The 17,535-nt window shown below is 38.2% G+C and overlaps 1 protein-coding gene across 6 annotated transcripts in view; it reads left to right on the top strand.

Moving 5' to 3' along the window:
- Rab3-GEF (Rab3 GDP-GTP exchange factor) overlaps nucleotides 1-15,873 on the top strand; it is a 1,186,669-nt gene extending 1,170,796 nt beyond the window's left edge. For 5 of the 6 annotated variants that reach the window (XM_090394443.1, XM_090394448.1, XM_090394444.1 and 2 more), the window contains one exon: nucleotides 14,076-15,873. In XM_090394443.1, coding sequence (XP_090250569.1) covers nucleotides 14,076-14,202 — 127 coding nt within the window. In that variant the 3' untranslated portion in view covers nucleotides 14,203-15,873. The remainder of the gene's footprint in view (nucleotides 1-14,075) is intronic. The other variant, XM_090394446.1, reaches the window with a different exon arrangement.
- Nucleotides 15,874-17,535: the final 1,662 nt, after the last annotated feature.

Here is a 17,535-nt window from a genome sequence, read left to right as displayed (position 1 = left end):
TATCATTGATATACAAATTAAAGAGTGGTGGGTAGCAAACCCTGAGACATTCCTCCACTAGTTACCCTTATTCTCCTAGATTCCACTCCACCACATACTACTTTTTGGTGTTTTGTCTTTCAGTCATCCCCTATCCATGCTACCAGCTTCATATCTATTCTCTTTTGCTCCAACTTTTGTAATAGTTTCCATACAGTATTCTGTCAAATGCCTTTGCAAACTCCAACCACATCATGATGAAGCCATTTCCTTTATCCAGTTCTGCTGTCACTTTATTATAAAATGTGAGTAAACTACTAAGGCAGGACCTATCATTTACAAAGCCATGTTTGTTGCCTAAGAATATCATACATCTATCCACCCACTGCTGGATTTTACCTTTAACCAACTTTTCCAATAGTTTAACCACCACTCCTGAGAAATTAATTGGTTTGTAATTTGCTACTTCTGTTTTGAAGCCATCTTTATGTAATGGAACTATCTTACCCTCTTTCCACTCTCTTGGAACTTTGCCAGAGCTGAGACTTAGATTGAACAACTTCATCAGAAGCAATGCCAATTCTCTTGCACATTCAAATAGTACGTGGGCTGACATGCCATCCAGTACCACTGCTGTAATGACATTGATATTTTTTAATATGCTGAGCATTTTCTGTTCATTTACCTCAATTTTGACATGAGTCTCTGTCATATCAGCAACTGCAAAATTTTCACCCTGGATGATACATCTTCACAAAGTAACTAAACATACACTTAACCACAGTAATTAAATTATTTTTAATAAGTAAATATTTCGTCCTAAGTATCTCAGGACATCATCAGTACAGTTATTTCAAACAATACTAGGAATAACATACAGTTAGGGCACATGCTTATGATGGAATCCCACTATGCATACAGTAGCATGTTATAGAATTAAATTAAAATAAAATAACATACATAAATTTATTTTACACAATTAAGGATGACAATTTCTCAGACTTTAGGGATAGTAAGAACGTCATTACGGTTGTGACGTAGGTCTGAAGCCCTACATCACAGACCCAACTTAAACCATAAAGGATGACAATTTCCCTAACGTTTGGGAAATAATTTAAAAATAATATAATTACTGTGGTTTCGTGTGTATGTTTAATTATGAATACTCCACAAGTTTCACTATATAATGGAATCTTCATAATGTGATTACTCACCAACTTATCAACTAATTCTTTTGCCTCTGTCACCTTCTTACAACATCAGTTTTGATTAAAGTCATCCTCCCATAGTCATTTTTCCTCTCACTTGCTTTTACATTATATAATGTAAAAATTCTTTTTTACTCTGGCATGCATTTCTAATTTTCTCTCATAATCTGATTTGGCCTTTCTTACCATATTAGTCACCCTTCTCGCTTGCACTTTGCGCTTCTCATGAGTATGCTTATCACCTTTTTCTTTATATTCTCTCCAGTGTTTTTTTTTTTTTTTTTTTTTTTTTTTGCAGCTCTTGCTTTATATATCTACTTATCCACTCAATCTCTACTTTATTATCCTCCTTACCTTGGGTATGCAGTCTGATACTGCTTCCCTGAAACAGTCCATGACCACTTCTGCACTACTGACATTCTTTCCTTGTAGCTTCCCAAGCTATGGCACTGCTCCAAGATTCTCCTAAGTCTGTCATAATTACATGCTTTATAGTTCAACATAAACTCTTTCTTGACAGAAAATTCCATTTGGACATGGGGGTGAATTTCATTCACCCCCCCATGTCCAGCTTATTCAAATCTTCTATAGGGCAATCGCATTGGCATTATTACTAATAAACCTTACAAGCTTCACTGGCAAACAAATGAATATCTTCTTACAATCCATGACAACATCTTTGACATAAATGTTAAGCATCAAATTTCCTAGTACTGAGTCCTGTGGAACATCTACACTATTTACCAATAATTGTCTGAACACTTTATCAATTTACAATTGATACCAGCAAGCAAATCCTAATATCCTGCACTGTTTGAGGGAGGCTTTCCACCAGTGTGCAGCAGATATTAGGAGGAATTTGACTCCATTCCTCCATCAAAGCAACACGGAGTTCAGCGACAGATCAAGGGACTTGCTGCGCTGGACCTCAATCGCCATTCTAATTTGTCCCACAGGTGTTTGATGGGGTTGAGGTCAGGACTCTACACAGGTCAGGACAGTCGTTTAACACCCATCTCATCATACCATTCCATAATAGCTGCAGCTTTGTAGCATGGGCATTGTCATCTTGATAGTAACACAGGTCAGTTCCATAAAAACTCCACAGTGTAGGCAGCACCTGATTATTCAGAATATCAAGGTATTGAGCTGCCTCCATGGAAACCACAGACAACGACCAATAGTCGCACTCTAAACTAGCTGAATGCACTCCACACATTATTCCTTCGCCACCAAACTTTATTGTGAGTACAACACATTGTGGTAACAAGTGTTCACCAGGTTGCCTCCACACCCACATCCTGCCATCAGACTGCACTCCAAATGTGAGAACAGTATTCGATAGCTGTAAGGAGTAACCTATAGGAGGCTGAAAAACGTTAGCAGATTCTCTCTCACTCTTTCCAAATTTCCATCAACAAACAACTGTATGTCATGCTACAAATCATATATAAAATGTTATTAATATTAATATAAAAATTAAAAGGTACTATGTAGTACCTTTAGAGTACTATGTAGTACCTAATAGAAAAGCAGCCATTCCCTTTGGGAATGGCTGCTTTTCTATCAAAAACAGTAATGAGGAAAAATGTAATAAGTTAAAATCTAGCTATCAATTAGTAGTACTTTTCTAGACTTTTTTTTTCAGCCGGTCTCAAGTTACTTAATCTGTTGCACAGGAAAGTAGTTCTACCTCACCTTCGGAAATGCAAATTTTTAATGTAGCAACTCAAGGAGCTCAACAGCGACCTTATATTTCAGACCATCAACTTCAACGCTAATAAAACCCATTTCTGTCTTATTTCTCACAAAAAAGAACCATTTCCCCCAGTATTATTTTTGATAACACTCAAATTCCCAGACAAAATGAAATTGTGATTTGTATAAGGTTAACAGCTGTTTTGAGGTGTAGTAATGTCTTGAGCGAAAGAGAAAGCTTAGTTATTTGGAAGCTGAGGATGCAATGGTTGTGATGTGTTTATGCCAGGAGAGGCCTGATGTCAAGGTAATTCGAAGAAGAGAAATTTCATCTTGTCTGGGAATTTGAGTGGTATCAAAAATAATACTGGGGGAAAATGGTTCTTTTTTGTGGGAAATAAGACAGAAATGGGTTTTACTAGCGTTGAAGTTGACGAGGTTATCTGAGCCCCATTGGAGGATGGCTTGGAGGTCCGAATTAAGGGAAGTTGTGGTTGCTGTTCTGTGGGTTGAAGTGAGTCGTGTAGGGTAAGGTTTATCAAATGAAAGGGAGGAATGTAATGCGCTGTCATCTGCAAAACTGTGTATTGGGTTGGAGGTCAACTGAAGCAGGTCATTGATATACAGAAGGAAGAGGGGCGGTGAGAGAACAACCTTGTGGGACCCCAGCATTAGTTGGATGTGGGAGGATAGGGAGCCATCTACCATCACACATAGTGTGTGTCCAGACAGAAAGCTGGCAATCCATTTGCAGAAGTCCTGAGACAGTCCAAACGATGGAAGTTTGCTTAGTAAGCCTTTGTGCCAAACCCGGTCAAAGGCTTTAGAGCTACTACTTGAGATTCACCAAATTTTTCCATGGCATATGTCCAGAGATGGGTGATATATGAGAGCAGGTCACCTGTTGATCTGCATCAACAAAATCCATACTGGTGGTCGCTTAATAATTGGGTATCTTCAAGGTAGAGTAGGAGTTGAGAATTGATGGTTTTCTCCATCACTTTAGATAGGATTGAGGTGAGTGAGTGAGATAGGGCAGTAGTTAGATGGCAGCAATTTGTTACCCTTTTTAGGAATGAGTTGAATATAGGCCAATTTCCAAGCTTTGGGATATATATATATATGCCAGTGGAGTAAGAGAGTATGTACAGACGGCATAGCATAGGAGTCAGTTCTACTGCACAGACCCTCAGGACAATTGAAGCAATGCCATCAGGGCCAGGAGCTGCTTTTTTGTGTGTCTAATTTTGACAACAGATTTATGATCTCTTTCTGGCAAAGGGATACAGGGGGAATTGTATGCTGGGCAGTTGGAACGACTGGGGTGCATTTGCCATTGTCAGTTATGCGTGTTGGAGGCAAAGTGTGAATCCAGGAGATTACCTTTTTCTGTGGGTGATGTTGCAATTGAGCCATCTGGGTATGATATGGGGTGGGAGTAGTGTAGGGCAAAAGTTGCGACCAATTGCTTTGGCAGGAGACCAAAAGGCATGGCTGCTGCTAAGACAGTTTTTTCTTCCCTCTCCAGATAAGTGTGCTATCTTTCTTCACTTCAAGTCTTTATCAAAAGACTTATGATAAATCAAATCTCCAGTTTCTTTCTCCTTCCATAAATCTTTTATTCTACAAAATGCATACATTTTGCACACATTGCATGAAACAAAATCATGCATGTTGAAATTGTCCACCATTGTTTTATGCATCAAGGCTATGATATGCAATAGAGCATACAATAAAACAAATATAAAGCTTTGAAAAACACACAATTATGCACACAACCATTACAATTAAACAAACACTCATAAATGATAATGCAGAAAGAATGATCTAATTATTGCTAAATACTTTCAAAAAGAACTTATTTGTAGGCACCAGAAATGACCATGTGTAGCACCTTCTACCCTCTAGTGGCAATGCAACATCACATCCTTGCTTCCCTTATGTAACTTCCAGGAATAGCTGCTGTCCTTGTACCTTTCTTCAATTCCTCAACTTAATAGTGCATTCCACACTACTGGGATATCATTTATGCATATCTAGAGTAATAGCATTAAAATTATTTTTTTCTTCCTGATTTACACTCAAATGTAGACCTACACTTTACTATTATTATTATTATTAACATTTCCAGGGAGTCCAAAGACTCATTAAGGGAGGGTACCTACTCTACAACTCTCTGTCTCCACCAATTCGCCAACTGCAACTACCTTCATCATCTACACCACTGACAACCACCACTGATATCTTCACAGACAATCACAAACATCCATGCCCACGGCAGGATTCGAACTTGTAGCCTTTTTGCTGGAAAGCGGATACACTAACCATTCGGCCAACCAGGCCAGCATTTACTATGCAGGTGTTTGAAACCAAATTTGACAGAATAGCAAGGTTGATCCTTATTCCCATAGTATCCTATGTATGTATACAGTGTGTATTCTTCCAGCCAGTTTTCCTTTATTTATTTTTTTTTCTCCTAAGTTTCTGGAAGAAAAACCCTCCACCTCCACATGGGACCAGCTGACTCACCATTTGATTGAAAACATCTGATAAAGGTTCCTTATATCATAGATAGGATTCAAACCTGTGTCTTTCCAACTAAACCTGAGCTACAGAAGCTCCAAAATTATTTCTTAGCTAATCTGAAAGTTTTGTTTTAATGGTTCTTCTTCTTTTTCATTTGCTTCATGTGCTAATAGAACTTTTTGTTTCTGATAGTAACTAGTTTTTCTTTTTCCAGTAGTGGACTTTTTGTAGTCCACTACTATATAAATAATTTTCTTACTCCTATTGATATGAGTCTATGAAGGAATTAATGCATAAGTTGTGCAGGAGGAAAGGTGTGGAGTTTGTGGATGTGTAGAGTGAGGTTGACGGATGAAAGGACTTATATAAGGTGGATGGTTTACATTTGATTTGATTTCAAGTCAGGTGTCTTGAGAAAGTATTGTTCAGTGAGAGTTCAGAAATGCACGGTCTAGGAAAATAGCTTGTTTAGGTAGGGATGCAGATAAGATTGAGTGCAGGCATCTTGGCAATGATGAGTGGAAGAATGATCTATGATGCTGAATATAGTTCTCAGGTTCTTAACTTTCGTGGAATAATCAATACAGGGTGAGAGGTAGGGTGTAGGAGGAAGGAGAGTATTGTAGTTAATTTATATTAATGCCAGAAAACTACCAGATTCAGTTCATTTGAGACAAGAGAAGGCTTGAGGTTCAAGAGTGCTGGATCTAGTGGTAGTATCACAGCCATACACTGCCTCTGAATAGATAGAGCAATCATGTGGTCTTGACCTGGGATATTGGCCACACATGCAGAATTTTTAATTAAGGGGGGATAGATGTGCAATTTCAAAGTAAGTGATTATGACAAACTGATATATGATTATCAGCATGAGAGAGTCAAGGGGTGTTTGAAGAAAGCAAGATCAGGCTATACATCCAAATTCCTTGACTCTGGGAGGAAAAATCAAATAGGAGTTAGATGAGTAGAATCATTAAGCAGGAGTTGCAGAAAAAGGTCATCAGCAAGCCCATGAGCAGCATGAGACACAGGCAAGAAGCATGACATGTGGCCACAGAGGCCAAAGCTTCATGGAACTTATGGTATCCAATCAAATAGATTGGATGCCATATAGGTGATGATTTGGATAAGAGGGTTGCTGACAGACAGAAATCAAAGTGTAGGTTATAGAGGAATTAGCTACAGGAGAAGATGGGGACTAGTAGTGTAACACAGGACACTCACTGCTGTTTAATTTTTACATAAGTGATATAGGAAGTGATTTAAGGGGAAAACATTCAGTTGTCTGCCACTGATGCATTGCTAGGAAGATATAACCCTTCAAAAGCTTAAATGTCTCAATCATGTCCCTCCCCATCTAAGTCTCTGTATCCTTGCTTAGGTTATTTTATCCTCTTCAAATCCCAGTGACCAGATATGGGTATAAAAATCCAGATATGATCTAATCAAAGATTTATACAATAGGACCACCATCCTTTTATCTCTTGTGGCCAGTGTCCTCTGAACTTTGAATTTCTATCTACAATCACTCCAAGATACCTTGCTTTCTCCACTTCTTCCAGTGTAACTCCACCAAATCAGTATTAAGCATCCAATCTGTGGATCGCAAATTTCAAAACCTTACATATGGTTGCATTAAACTAATATCTCAATTCATTTCCTGACCTTTCAAACTTATTCAAATCCTCTTGAAGAGCCAAAATATTGGCATTATTACTAATAACCCACTCAAGCATCACATCTTCCGCAAACAACGGAATATCTCCCTGCTGTCCCATAACAATATCATTAACATAACAAATTGAACAGTAATGGCCTAAGTACTATTCCATGTAGAACTCCACTTGTAACCTTCCTATTCCCTGATGCTGTCTTCCCCCCCCCCCCATATATAACTCTCTGATATCTATCTGAAAGCTAGTTACCAATCCAGTTTACTAACCACGCGATAACTTGTAATGCGGCACCCTGTCAAATGCCTTTGCAAATCAAAAAAAAATGACAGTGTATTTGTCATCCTCATCCAGTGCCCTTGTTACTCTATTGTAAAAGGCAACCAGATTACTAAAACAAGAATGCCTCTTAATTAACAAATCCATGCTGGCCTGCATAAATAATATTTCCTTCATCTGCCGAATTCCTTATATGAGTTCTTACCAATCTCTCCAAAATCTTAACAACTATATAAGAAATACAGCAAAAAATTCACTTTTATACAATGGCACTATCTTATCCTCCTTTCACAATCGAAGAAATTATCCCATTACAAGATTTCAATAAACAGCCAAGTTAATGACACTGTCACTTCCAGAGCACATTCCTTTAAAATATAGAAAAATTCCATTTATTCCCCCCCCCCCCTGACGTTTAGCATACTCAGTGTTCAGAATACATTCTCTGCATTCACTTCTAACACTCCATCACTCGTTATTCCTCTAGGAATAAAGCCAGATGTACCAGGATGGAACACTCTAATAGTGATCTTTAAATAGCTCAACTATGTGATCTGCATTGGTCACCCAAGTCCCATCTCCATCCAGCAAGGTAATCGATCCACAATCATTTGTTATGATAAATTATTTATCAATGCATACTCTGTATTGCTGAAGGAGGTTACCTCTTGAAGATCTAATGGTCACTAACATCTGCTAAGGGAAAGTGTGTAATCGTCACATTTATTTTTGAAATCCAGCATAGTCAGTTGACTTTAAGTGAACGCTTAGGAAATTTGTTTTTAATGTTTTATATTGAAAAATTTTCTAGATAATATAATGAGATCTCTCTTTGTAATATTAATTAGTATTATAACAGTACTAACCTCAAGGGCTCACTTTAGTGAGTACAGGCATGGCAAACCCGAGGTACCAGATGCTGGACCATGCCTTCATGTAATATACGTCTGTTATATTATTCTGTAGACTGGTCCCTCCCCTTTTTTCTTTGCGTCTTTCTCCTCTCCTTGCTCCTTCCCTCTGATGCTATTAGAGTATTCGAGGGCTAGGAGTGAATCTTTCCTATCTTTCTAAGTCATTTCGTCTTATGCAGCCACCGAAGGAGGCAAGCTAGCCTCAATAGGTGCCAGTCCCAAGCCTGGATAAATGGCGAGGGTTGATGTCAGGAAGGGCATCCGGTCGTGAAACTTCACTGCCAGCTCTAGCTATGATATGAGTCAAAGAGAAAATGATAAAAGGACTAGGGCGTACCCCTTAAGCAACGTGCAGCCACAATGCCCTACAGCTGCAAGAAGTGAATGAGGGCTACCGCATCAAGGGCAGGTGTGGTTAAAGAAGCGAGCCCAGCAGGTGGAGAGGATGTTGCGAGTGAGAACACTGAATGTTGGAAGCATGACTGGAAGGGGAAGAGAGGTGGCAGACATGATGAGGAAGAGGAAGTTGGACATTTTATGTGTGCAGGAGACAAGGTGGAAGGGGGGGGGGGGGAAGGCAAAGGAACTGGGAGATGGATATAAATTGTTTTACTCTGGAGCGAATAATGAGGGAAGAAATGGTGTAGGAATTGTGCTGTGTGGCAGAATGAAGGGCGAAGTACTGGAAGTGGGTAGAAGGAACGACAGGATCATGTGAATGAAATTTGGTCTTGGAGAAGAGCAGGTGGTCATATTATGTGTATATGCCCCCGCAAGTTGGCTGTACAGCAGAGGAGAAAGATGAGTTCTGGAGCGTGTTAGATGAAGAAATTAGGGAACTGGAAGAAAACGAGATGGTGATTGTCGGAGGAGACTTGAATGGACACATAGGGAGACAGAATAGAGACTGTGAAAGGGTGCATGGTGGCCACGGAGTGGGAATGATGAATCAGGATGGAGAGAGGGTTGTGGACTTTGCAGTAGCGTTTGATCTGGCAATTGTGAACTCGTTTTTCTACAAGAGGGAAGAACATTTCATAACATTTAGGAGTAGTAACAACAGTTCACAAATTGACTACATTTTGACTAGAAGAAAACATCTTGAGGTTGTGACAAATTGTAAAGTAATTGCAACAGATCAAGTGGTGCAGCAACACTGACTTGCTGTGCGCAGACTTTAAAATAAGATCTAAGATAAGAACCTCTGGAAGCCATGGGATGAAGACAATTAAGTGGTTTCGCTTAAAAGAAGAGAGTGTGAAGAATCGTTTTAGGGAGAGGGTGTTAGAGAGGATTTCGAATGGACTGGAAAGTGTACAAGATTGGTGGAAACATAGTTCAAAAGTAATCCTGAGCTGTGCAATCGAGGTACTTGGTGAGACATCTGGAAAGATTAGAGAGCAGAAGGAGGGTTGGTGGTGGAATAATAATGTACAAGTGGCAGTGACAGCTAAGAGGAAGGCAAAGCAGAAGTGGGATGAGTCAAGAATGGAAGAGGACAGAGAGGTGTACAGAGAGAGAGAGAGAGAAAGCAAGAAGCCAAGAGTGTTGTGGCACAGGCAAAGGCCATGGCATATCAAGATCTGTATGATCAATTAGAAACAAAGGAAGGACAGAGAAAAATTTACCAACTAGCGAAATGTAGAAATAAAGCAGCAAAGGACATCTTACATGTGAAGCAGATCAAAGATGCTGAAGGAAGAGTATTATGGAGGGATGTGGACATAAGAAACAGATGGAGAATATACTGTGAGGGACATTTGAATGAGGACAATGCAAGGACTCACAGAGAAGATGGGCAGACTTCTGAGGGGATAGTGCAGAACATCAGTAGAATGGATGTGATGGAGGCCATGAAGAGGATGAGGAATGGAAAATTGGTGGGCCCCGACAGGATTCTAGTGGAGGCATGGAAGGCACTGGGGGAAGAGGGAATTGACCTGCTCTGGGACCAAAATATACCCGAGGAATGGAGGGAGAGTACTCTTGTCCCCGTCTACAAGGGTAAAGGGGATGCACAAGACTGTAAAAATTACAGAGGAATAAAGTTGATGTCCCACACAATGAAAATCCTAGAAAGGGTTCTTGATGGAAGATTGAGGAAGGAGGTGGAGATTGCAAAGTAGCAATTTGGCTTCATGCCTCTTTGGGTTACGGCAGATGATGGAAAGTTTCAAGAGAAACAACGGGAGCTACATCTGGCATTTATTGATCTGGAGAAAGCATACGATAGAGTGCCAAGGCAAGAAGTCTGGAGGTGTCTGAGGGAGAAGAAGGTTCTTGAGATATGTGTCAGGTTGGTGCAGCAGATGTACAGAAATGTGAAGACAAGTGTTCGGACCTGTCTGGGACAGACAGAAAGTTTTCAGGTAACAGTTGGCTTGCATCAAGGGTCAGCATTAAGTCCGTTTCTGTTTAACATTGTGATGGAGGTGGTGACGGAGGAGGTGAGAGAAGATGCGCCTTGGACAATGTTGTATGCAGGTGACATCTTGCTGTGTGCAGATTCAAGAGAAGAAGCGGGAACTAAACTGGAAAGATGGAGAAACGTACTGGAAGAGAGAGAGGTATGACACTGAGCAGAAGTAAGACAGAGTATATGTGTTGCACAGTGGGCAGTGGCCAGGAGACAGATCTGGAGCTGGAAGGAAATGTCATCAGGAAGGTGAGGGACTTTAGATACTTAAGTTCAACAGTGGAAGAAGATGGAGGAGCTAAGAAGGAAGTGGGATGCAGGATACAAACGGGTTGGAGGAACTGGAGGGAGATGGCTGGAGTGTTATGCGATAAGAGGGTGCCGATCAATCTGAAAGGCAAAATCTATAGGACAGTAGTGAGGCCAGCTATGACGTATGCTATAGAAACTGTGGCCCTGAGGAAAAATAACATCAGCAGGATGGAAGTAGCAGAGATGAGAATGCTTAAGTGGATGTGCGGTATGACCAGAAAGGATCGTCTGAGAAATGACTATGTGAAGGGAACAGTGAAAGTTACGAACTTAGGATCGAAGATACAGGAGGCAAGGTTGAGATGGTATGGTCATGTGATGAGGAGGGAGGACGAATATGTGGGAAGAAGGGTCATGCAGATGGATGTGCAAGGAAGGAGGAAGCGTGGGTGGCCAAAGAAGAGATGGAGGGAGCTGGTAGAAGAGGACTTGAGAATGAAGAACTTGGATGTGATGACAGCCCAAGACAGGAAAATGTGGAGGAGACTCATCATCAACAGTGACCCCACTGGAGAAGCTGCAGAAGAAGAAGAAGAAGATTATAACAGTACTGTTTTTTCGATATGTAGTTTCTGTTACATTCACTTAGACTGATACTATTTCTACTTTTTCAATAGTTTAATGGACTAGTTATGTCTAATACCACCATCACCACGTTTCTCTATCTATCTCTATAATAGGTTCTATCAGGAGTAGTGTTCATGTAGTTGTCTTAGGTCTTTCACCCATCCATCCATCTTATTTAATGTCTTCCTGCAGGTCTTTACTTCTCAGTTCTATTTGTAAGCAGTTATTTGATTAACTGGTTATTTACCCCCAAACATGTGGAGCAGATAATAATTCCTATAAATCAAATGTTGGGTGTTTGAAACAGGTTTTTTAGGCCCTTATTATGTCTTCATTCATACAGTTTCAACATTTTGATTGTAAGATAGTTAAAAAAAATCTTTCCCAATACTTTCCTTAAAATGTAATAATTAATCTGTTATGTCTCTTTTGTCCTCTGTTTTAAAATCTGTTGATCACATTTCACAAATCTTCTAAGTTATTATAATCAGATCTCCATGGAGTCAAAGTCTCATTGTGGAAGATCCCACTGTCACACATTTCATCAAACCATGCCTTTAACACATTCACCATCTCTGCACTCACCACAGTCAAGCAGTGATGACCGCTTGTTCTTCCCTGTTCCCCCCCCTATTCTATAAAAATCCTCTTCCATATTAATCTGGTAATAACCCATTACCAACTTATATGTCTATCATATCTCTCCCTCTCCTCCTCCTTCTATCCAATAGACTTCAAATTGCATTTCCCCAATCTTTCTTCATATTCAATATTCCAGAGACCAAAACCACCTTAGTCAATTATCTCTGATGGTTTTTTTTGAAAATCAGAAAAGACAAAATCTGTGCACAGTAATCCATATATGACTTGATGAAGGTCTTATACAACAGAACCATAATCTCCATACTTCTACATGTCACTGTCCCCTAAATGTTAGGTTCATGTCCACCATCACTCCAAAATTCCTTATCTCCTCTTCTTCCACTAAGATATCTCCACCAGTTTTACACTCTGCATCCCTGCTTCCTGAATTTTACACTTTGCAACAATGAACTGGTACCCCACTCACTTCCCATTCTATTAAATTCATTCACCCAGTCTATTTACGTCTTCTTGTAAAGCAACATAGTTCTTACTAATTTTGCATCATTTGCAAACAACATATAACCAGTCAGTCCCTTCCTAGCAACATCATCATACAAGTTAAATAGCAATGGTCTCAAAACAAACCCTTGGAATATTAGACATAGATAACTTCGAGTTTTTCTTTAGATTTTGGTGATAATATCATGTTTTTAGGAGCTATAAGAATGCAAAATATCCACAACCGATATCAATTCTTTCCTGTGTCTCATGATGAATATAATTGTAGCTGCTAATGTTGACTCCTAGTATTTAAAATTATGCACTTTGAGTTAGTGACCCAATCTTGATGGGTCCTTGAAATACACACACAATATTTAGCCTTTTTCTGGTTTATGATTAGACACATAGTAAGTACGCTTACTTGCCTTAATTAAATTAGATGTAGTTTGTAATAACGTCTTGACAAGGAGTCTCCAAGGATAATGATATCATCAGAATACCAATAGGATGTTCTTCCCATTCATTTCCATTCTCTGTTGTTTGTTAATGACTCTAATGAGTCATTAATCATCGGGAAAAAGTCTCTAATGACTTTTTTCTAATGCTAGATTGAACAAGGTCAGTAAGAAAATATCTTCTTGGTAAAGTCCAGATGTTATTTAATTGACAAATATTCCTATAGAAAACATACCTTTCAGAGGTGTAGTGATTACATAGGTGTATAATATTTATAGACTTTAGTATTATTCTAAAAAATATATCTTTCTGCATCCTATAATGCATTTTGATTTATACTGTCATATGCCTGTTTATAGCACACAAATATTAAATGAAATTCTTTATCAAATTCATATTTTTCTAACAGTTTTTAAAGTGTGAAATTGTGACCACTTGTTGACTTTCTTTTGCAGAAACCACACTGATAGCCTCCAGTAATGTTCGAAGCATATACATGAATTATTTTCTAGATCAGTGTAGATAGTAATTTTTAGCAAGTATCCATCGCCACTGAGAGAGAGATTTCTATAGTTATGTAGTTGTAATAGCAACAATAGCAGTAATCATTTGATGCCCATTTTTAAAAATAGGGCATAATATAGCTATATTCCAATCCACTGGGATTTCTTCTTTTTTCCATATTAACTTGATAAGTTCATCAATTTCAGTCAAGGGTTTTCTTCCAATTTTTAGAAGTTCCACTGCAATATTATTTTCACTCTTTGCCTTGTTATTTGTTAGTTTCTAATTAGCATTCTTTATTTGAGACAGAGATGGTTACTCTGTCATGAGTTCTTTAATGTTTCCAACATTTCAACTTATATTAATATAGTATTTAAAATTATTCTACAATTTAGAATAATAAGGAAAAATATAAACAGCATTATATGCTTAATTTATGTTAATTTTTCTCTCTTAGGCTGACCAGATATGCTATGCAGTCCTCTGTGTTTTCTCCTATGTTGCTGCTGGAACAGAGCAGCGAAAGCGAAGAGAAGCAGCTGCTGCTGCAGCTGCAGCTGCAGCAACAGGTGAACCACGTATGATACAAGAGAGAAGTAATACTACTTGGATTAAAAAAAAGTGAAGTCATTGCAATAGGATATTCTTAAAATTACAAAGAAGCCTGTGATTCCTAAGTGAACAGCAGAATAAAGCATTCACTAAAGACACATTAAGTGATTTCATGATGCAATGCAAAAGAAACAACTAGTCAGTGTATGTGTGTGAAGAATCATTTTTTTTTTTAAAAACTGACTAAATATACAGTTATCTTTCTACTCTCAGTAATAATTGTTACTTGGCTAGTTTTGCAGGATTAACAGAAGTTTTTATATGCACACAGAAAAAAAATTATAGTTAACCAACCAAACTTGGAAAGCACGAATCTCTGTGCATGTGTATATGTCCCTTTGAAGAAATATGCAATGTAATAGAGTAAATATATCTTTAGATTACTGTCCACTGTGCTAATGATAATTGTGTAAATATATACAGTGGCCAATTACCATCCTTAAATGTGGCAAATTGATTTCCACATATGTGCTGAATAGAAGATTGTATCAATATTTGAAATCATTTTGTTCTACTGTATATTTATATATATATGTGTGCGTGTGTGTGTGTGTGTGTGTAAAATTTTATAGCGATATCCTGTGTGCTGTACAGTGCAGCACAGATATGTATATACTCCTATGCCAATTTGTGTGCAGAAGAGCACAAGGTTTGGCAAAAACTTTACAGTTGAAATGGGAAGTGTGAACAAGGATGTTTTGCTACAAAGTGCCTGCACCATTTCAGAGGTTTAATAGGTCTAGTTTACATATGATGCACGAAGTTAGGTACCATGTATATCTTTGGGAATCACTGGCACCTAACATATAACTGTGAACAGTTTACTCTCATCAGATATTTCTGGTAAAAAAGTGTTTTTGCAGCAGCCCAGATTAAAATATGTTTTGCAGTAAAGTTTATTTTCTTATAAGTAAGAAAGCTGTACTTATGCTGTTTTACAAGAATAAGAAGCATTTTGTAATTAAACTTTTCAGCTTAGTCTGTGGTAGCTAAAATTAGAAATCAGACATTGATAGTTTTTAATGAAAGTTGATATTCAGTTTTTAGAAATAATTAACAGATAGAAAGTAGAAATTTCTTGAAAGGTTTTTATCTTTACACTAAAATATGAAAGATGCAAAAAGATAAGTGAAGCAGTGTAATGAAATGTCTGATGCAGCCGAATATTTTTTTCTGAAGTGCTTAATGTGTTTGAACAAAAGGTTCAACCAATTCAGAACCTCGATGATTTTGTATCTGCATTAGTCTACAAAATAGTAATGTTTTTTTTTTTGACTGGCATTATTTTTGCTTAGAAATATCTGATCATATTATTCAAATAAACTGCAGAGCATAATTAGGGTTCCTTACATTTTACAAATATTAATTAAAATGGCTCCTGAATTTGAAGCAGATTTTCATCATCTGTCTTCAGCACAAAGCAACGAATCTAGTTAATTCTGTACTTTATATATATTAAAAGAAATTCATTGTAAATTAAAATGTGTTATTCTCTGAATATTTTATGTTGAATTAAAAAATTAAGGAGTCATCCTAACTGTTGTTCATCGCTTGTTAATTATGGACATCCTTCAGTTAAATTGTTTGTATATTTCTCATCATGTGCTTGCAAATCATGCAATAAAACTGTTACATAATTTTCATTTATTAAGTTTTGTTATTATACACGTTTTAAGCATTTGATTTCAATAATAACTGGATTTTGCTCTTAGTATTTTTCTTTCTTGTAACAATTAGGATTGGAATATAAACTATTGGCTTCAATAAGTGAGTGGCTGATGGGCAGGTATCAGATATGGGGGATGTGAATCTGCCAGATTTAAGATGACTAGTGGTTTGCCTCCAGGATCAATCCTGGTACAATTGTTGTTTAATGTATACATTAATGATATTGGAAAGGGGCTAATGCATACATTAATGATATTGGAAAGGGGCTGACAGGAGATCTTCAGTTGTTTGCTGATAATGATGCAAAGATAGACAGGACATTCACAGACACCACTGCTATACAGCACTGACAGCGTGATTTGAATAGGACGGAAGTGCAGGCAAACCATAATGGTTATTAATTCAATGTTAGTAAATGTAAAGTTATTATTATTATTAACATCTGACCTCCATGGAGTCAGAGACTCATCGTTGAAGGTATAGACTATTGCACATAATGCTCATCCAACCACAATTTAAACTGATTCAATATGTCTACATTCACAACACACTCAAACAATGCATTCCACTCACAAACCACTTCCATGCAAAGAACCTTCTCCTCACTTCTCTGCTCACACCCTCCTTATGCAGTTTCCAGCAATGGCCTTGTACTACCCCTGCTCCCATTCAATGAAAAATCTCTTCCATATCAACCTGATAACAACCCCTGACTACCTTATATGTCTCAATCATATCTCTCCCCCTCTTTCTCTTGTTCATGAGGCTTTGCAACTTACATTCTCTCAATCTGTCCTCATAACTTCACATTCCAAAGACTACTGACCACCTTTGTCAATCTTCTCTGGATCCCTTCCAACATATCCTCGTCACCATGAAAATCCAGTTACCAAACCTGTGCACAGTAATCTACATGAGGCCTGATCAATGCCTCATGTTGTGAAGATGTCACATCATTGCCATTATCTGATGTGACATCTTCACAACTTGTGCAATGTGGCCCCTGAATTTCAGGTACCTGTCCACCATCACCCCTAGATCTCTCATCTCCTCTACCTCCTTCAAGTTTCCCCATCAAGTGTATACTTTGCATCCCATCGTTGCTTACAAAATCTCAAAACCTTACACTTTGCAACATTGAACTCACAGTTCCGCTTATTCTGCCTATCCATGCAATCAATTCAAGTTCTCCTGTAAGGCCATAACATCTGCTTGCCTCTGCATTGCTCTTCCCAATTTTGCATCATCCTCAAGAAGCAATATATCACTAGTTAAACCCATCCCAATAGTACTGTTGTTATGGGCAACTCCAAGGAGTTCTTAGACTCATCAAAGGAGGGCCCTAAACATCATGTCAAAAACTATTCAGCATTCGCACAGTATCTATCATACTTGGCTTTGAACTCATTCACAGTTATGGCATCCACAACAGACTCTGGCAGCTTATTCCACTCGTTCACCACTCTCCAAGTAAAAAACCTAGTTCTAACACCCTTGCTAACTACACTCTTGCTCATATTATTAATATACAAATTGAGCAACAATTGTCCCAAAACTGACCCTTGCAGAACACCACTAGTGATCTTCCTCTTTCGGGATACTGTACTCCCATATACATCTTTCTGATACCTATCTAA

Source organism: Typopeltis vanoorti, chromosome 6 (assembly GCF_054136105.1).
Source record: "Typopeltis vanoorti isolate ZY-2024b chromosome 6, IOZ_Tvanoo_1.0, whole genome shotgun sequence".
NCBI classification, from domain to species: Eukaryota; Metazoa; Arthropoda; class Arachnida; order Uropygi; family Thelyphonidae; genus Typopeltis; species Typopeltis vanoorti.
Note: the sequence above shows the minus strand (reverse complement) of the source record. Positions and strands in the feature narration are given on the sequence as shown.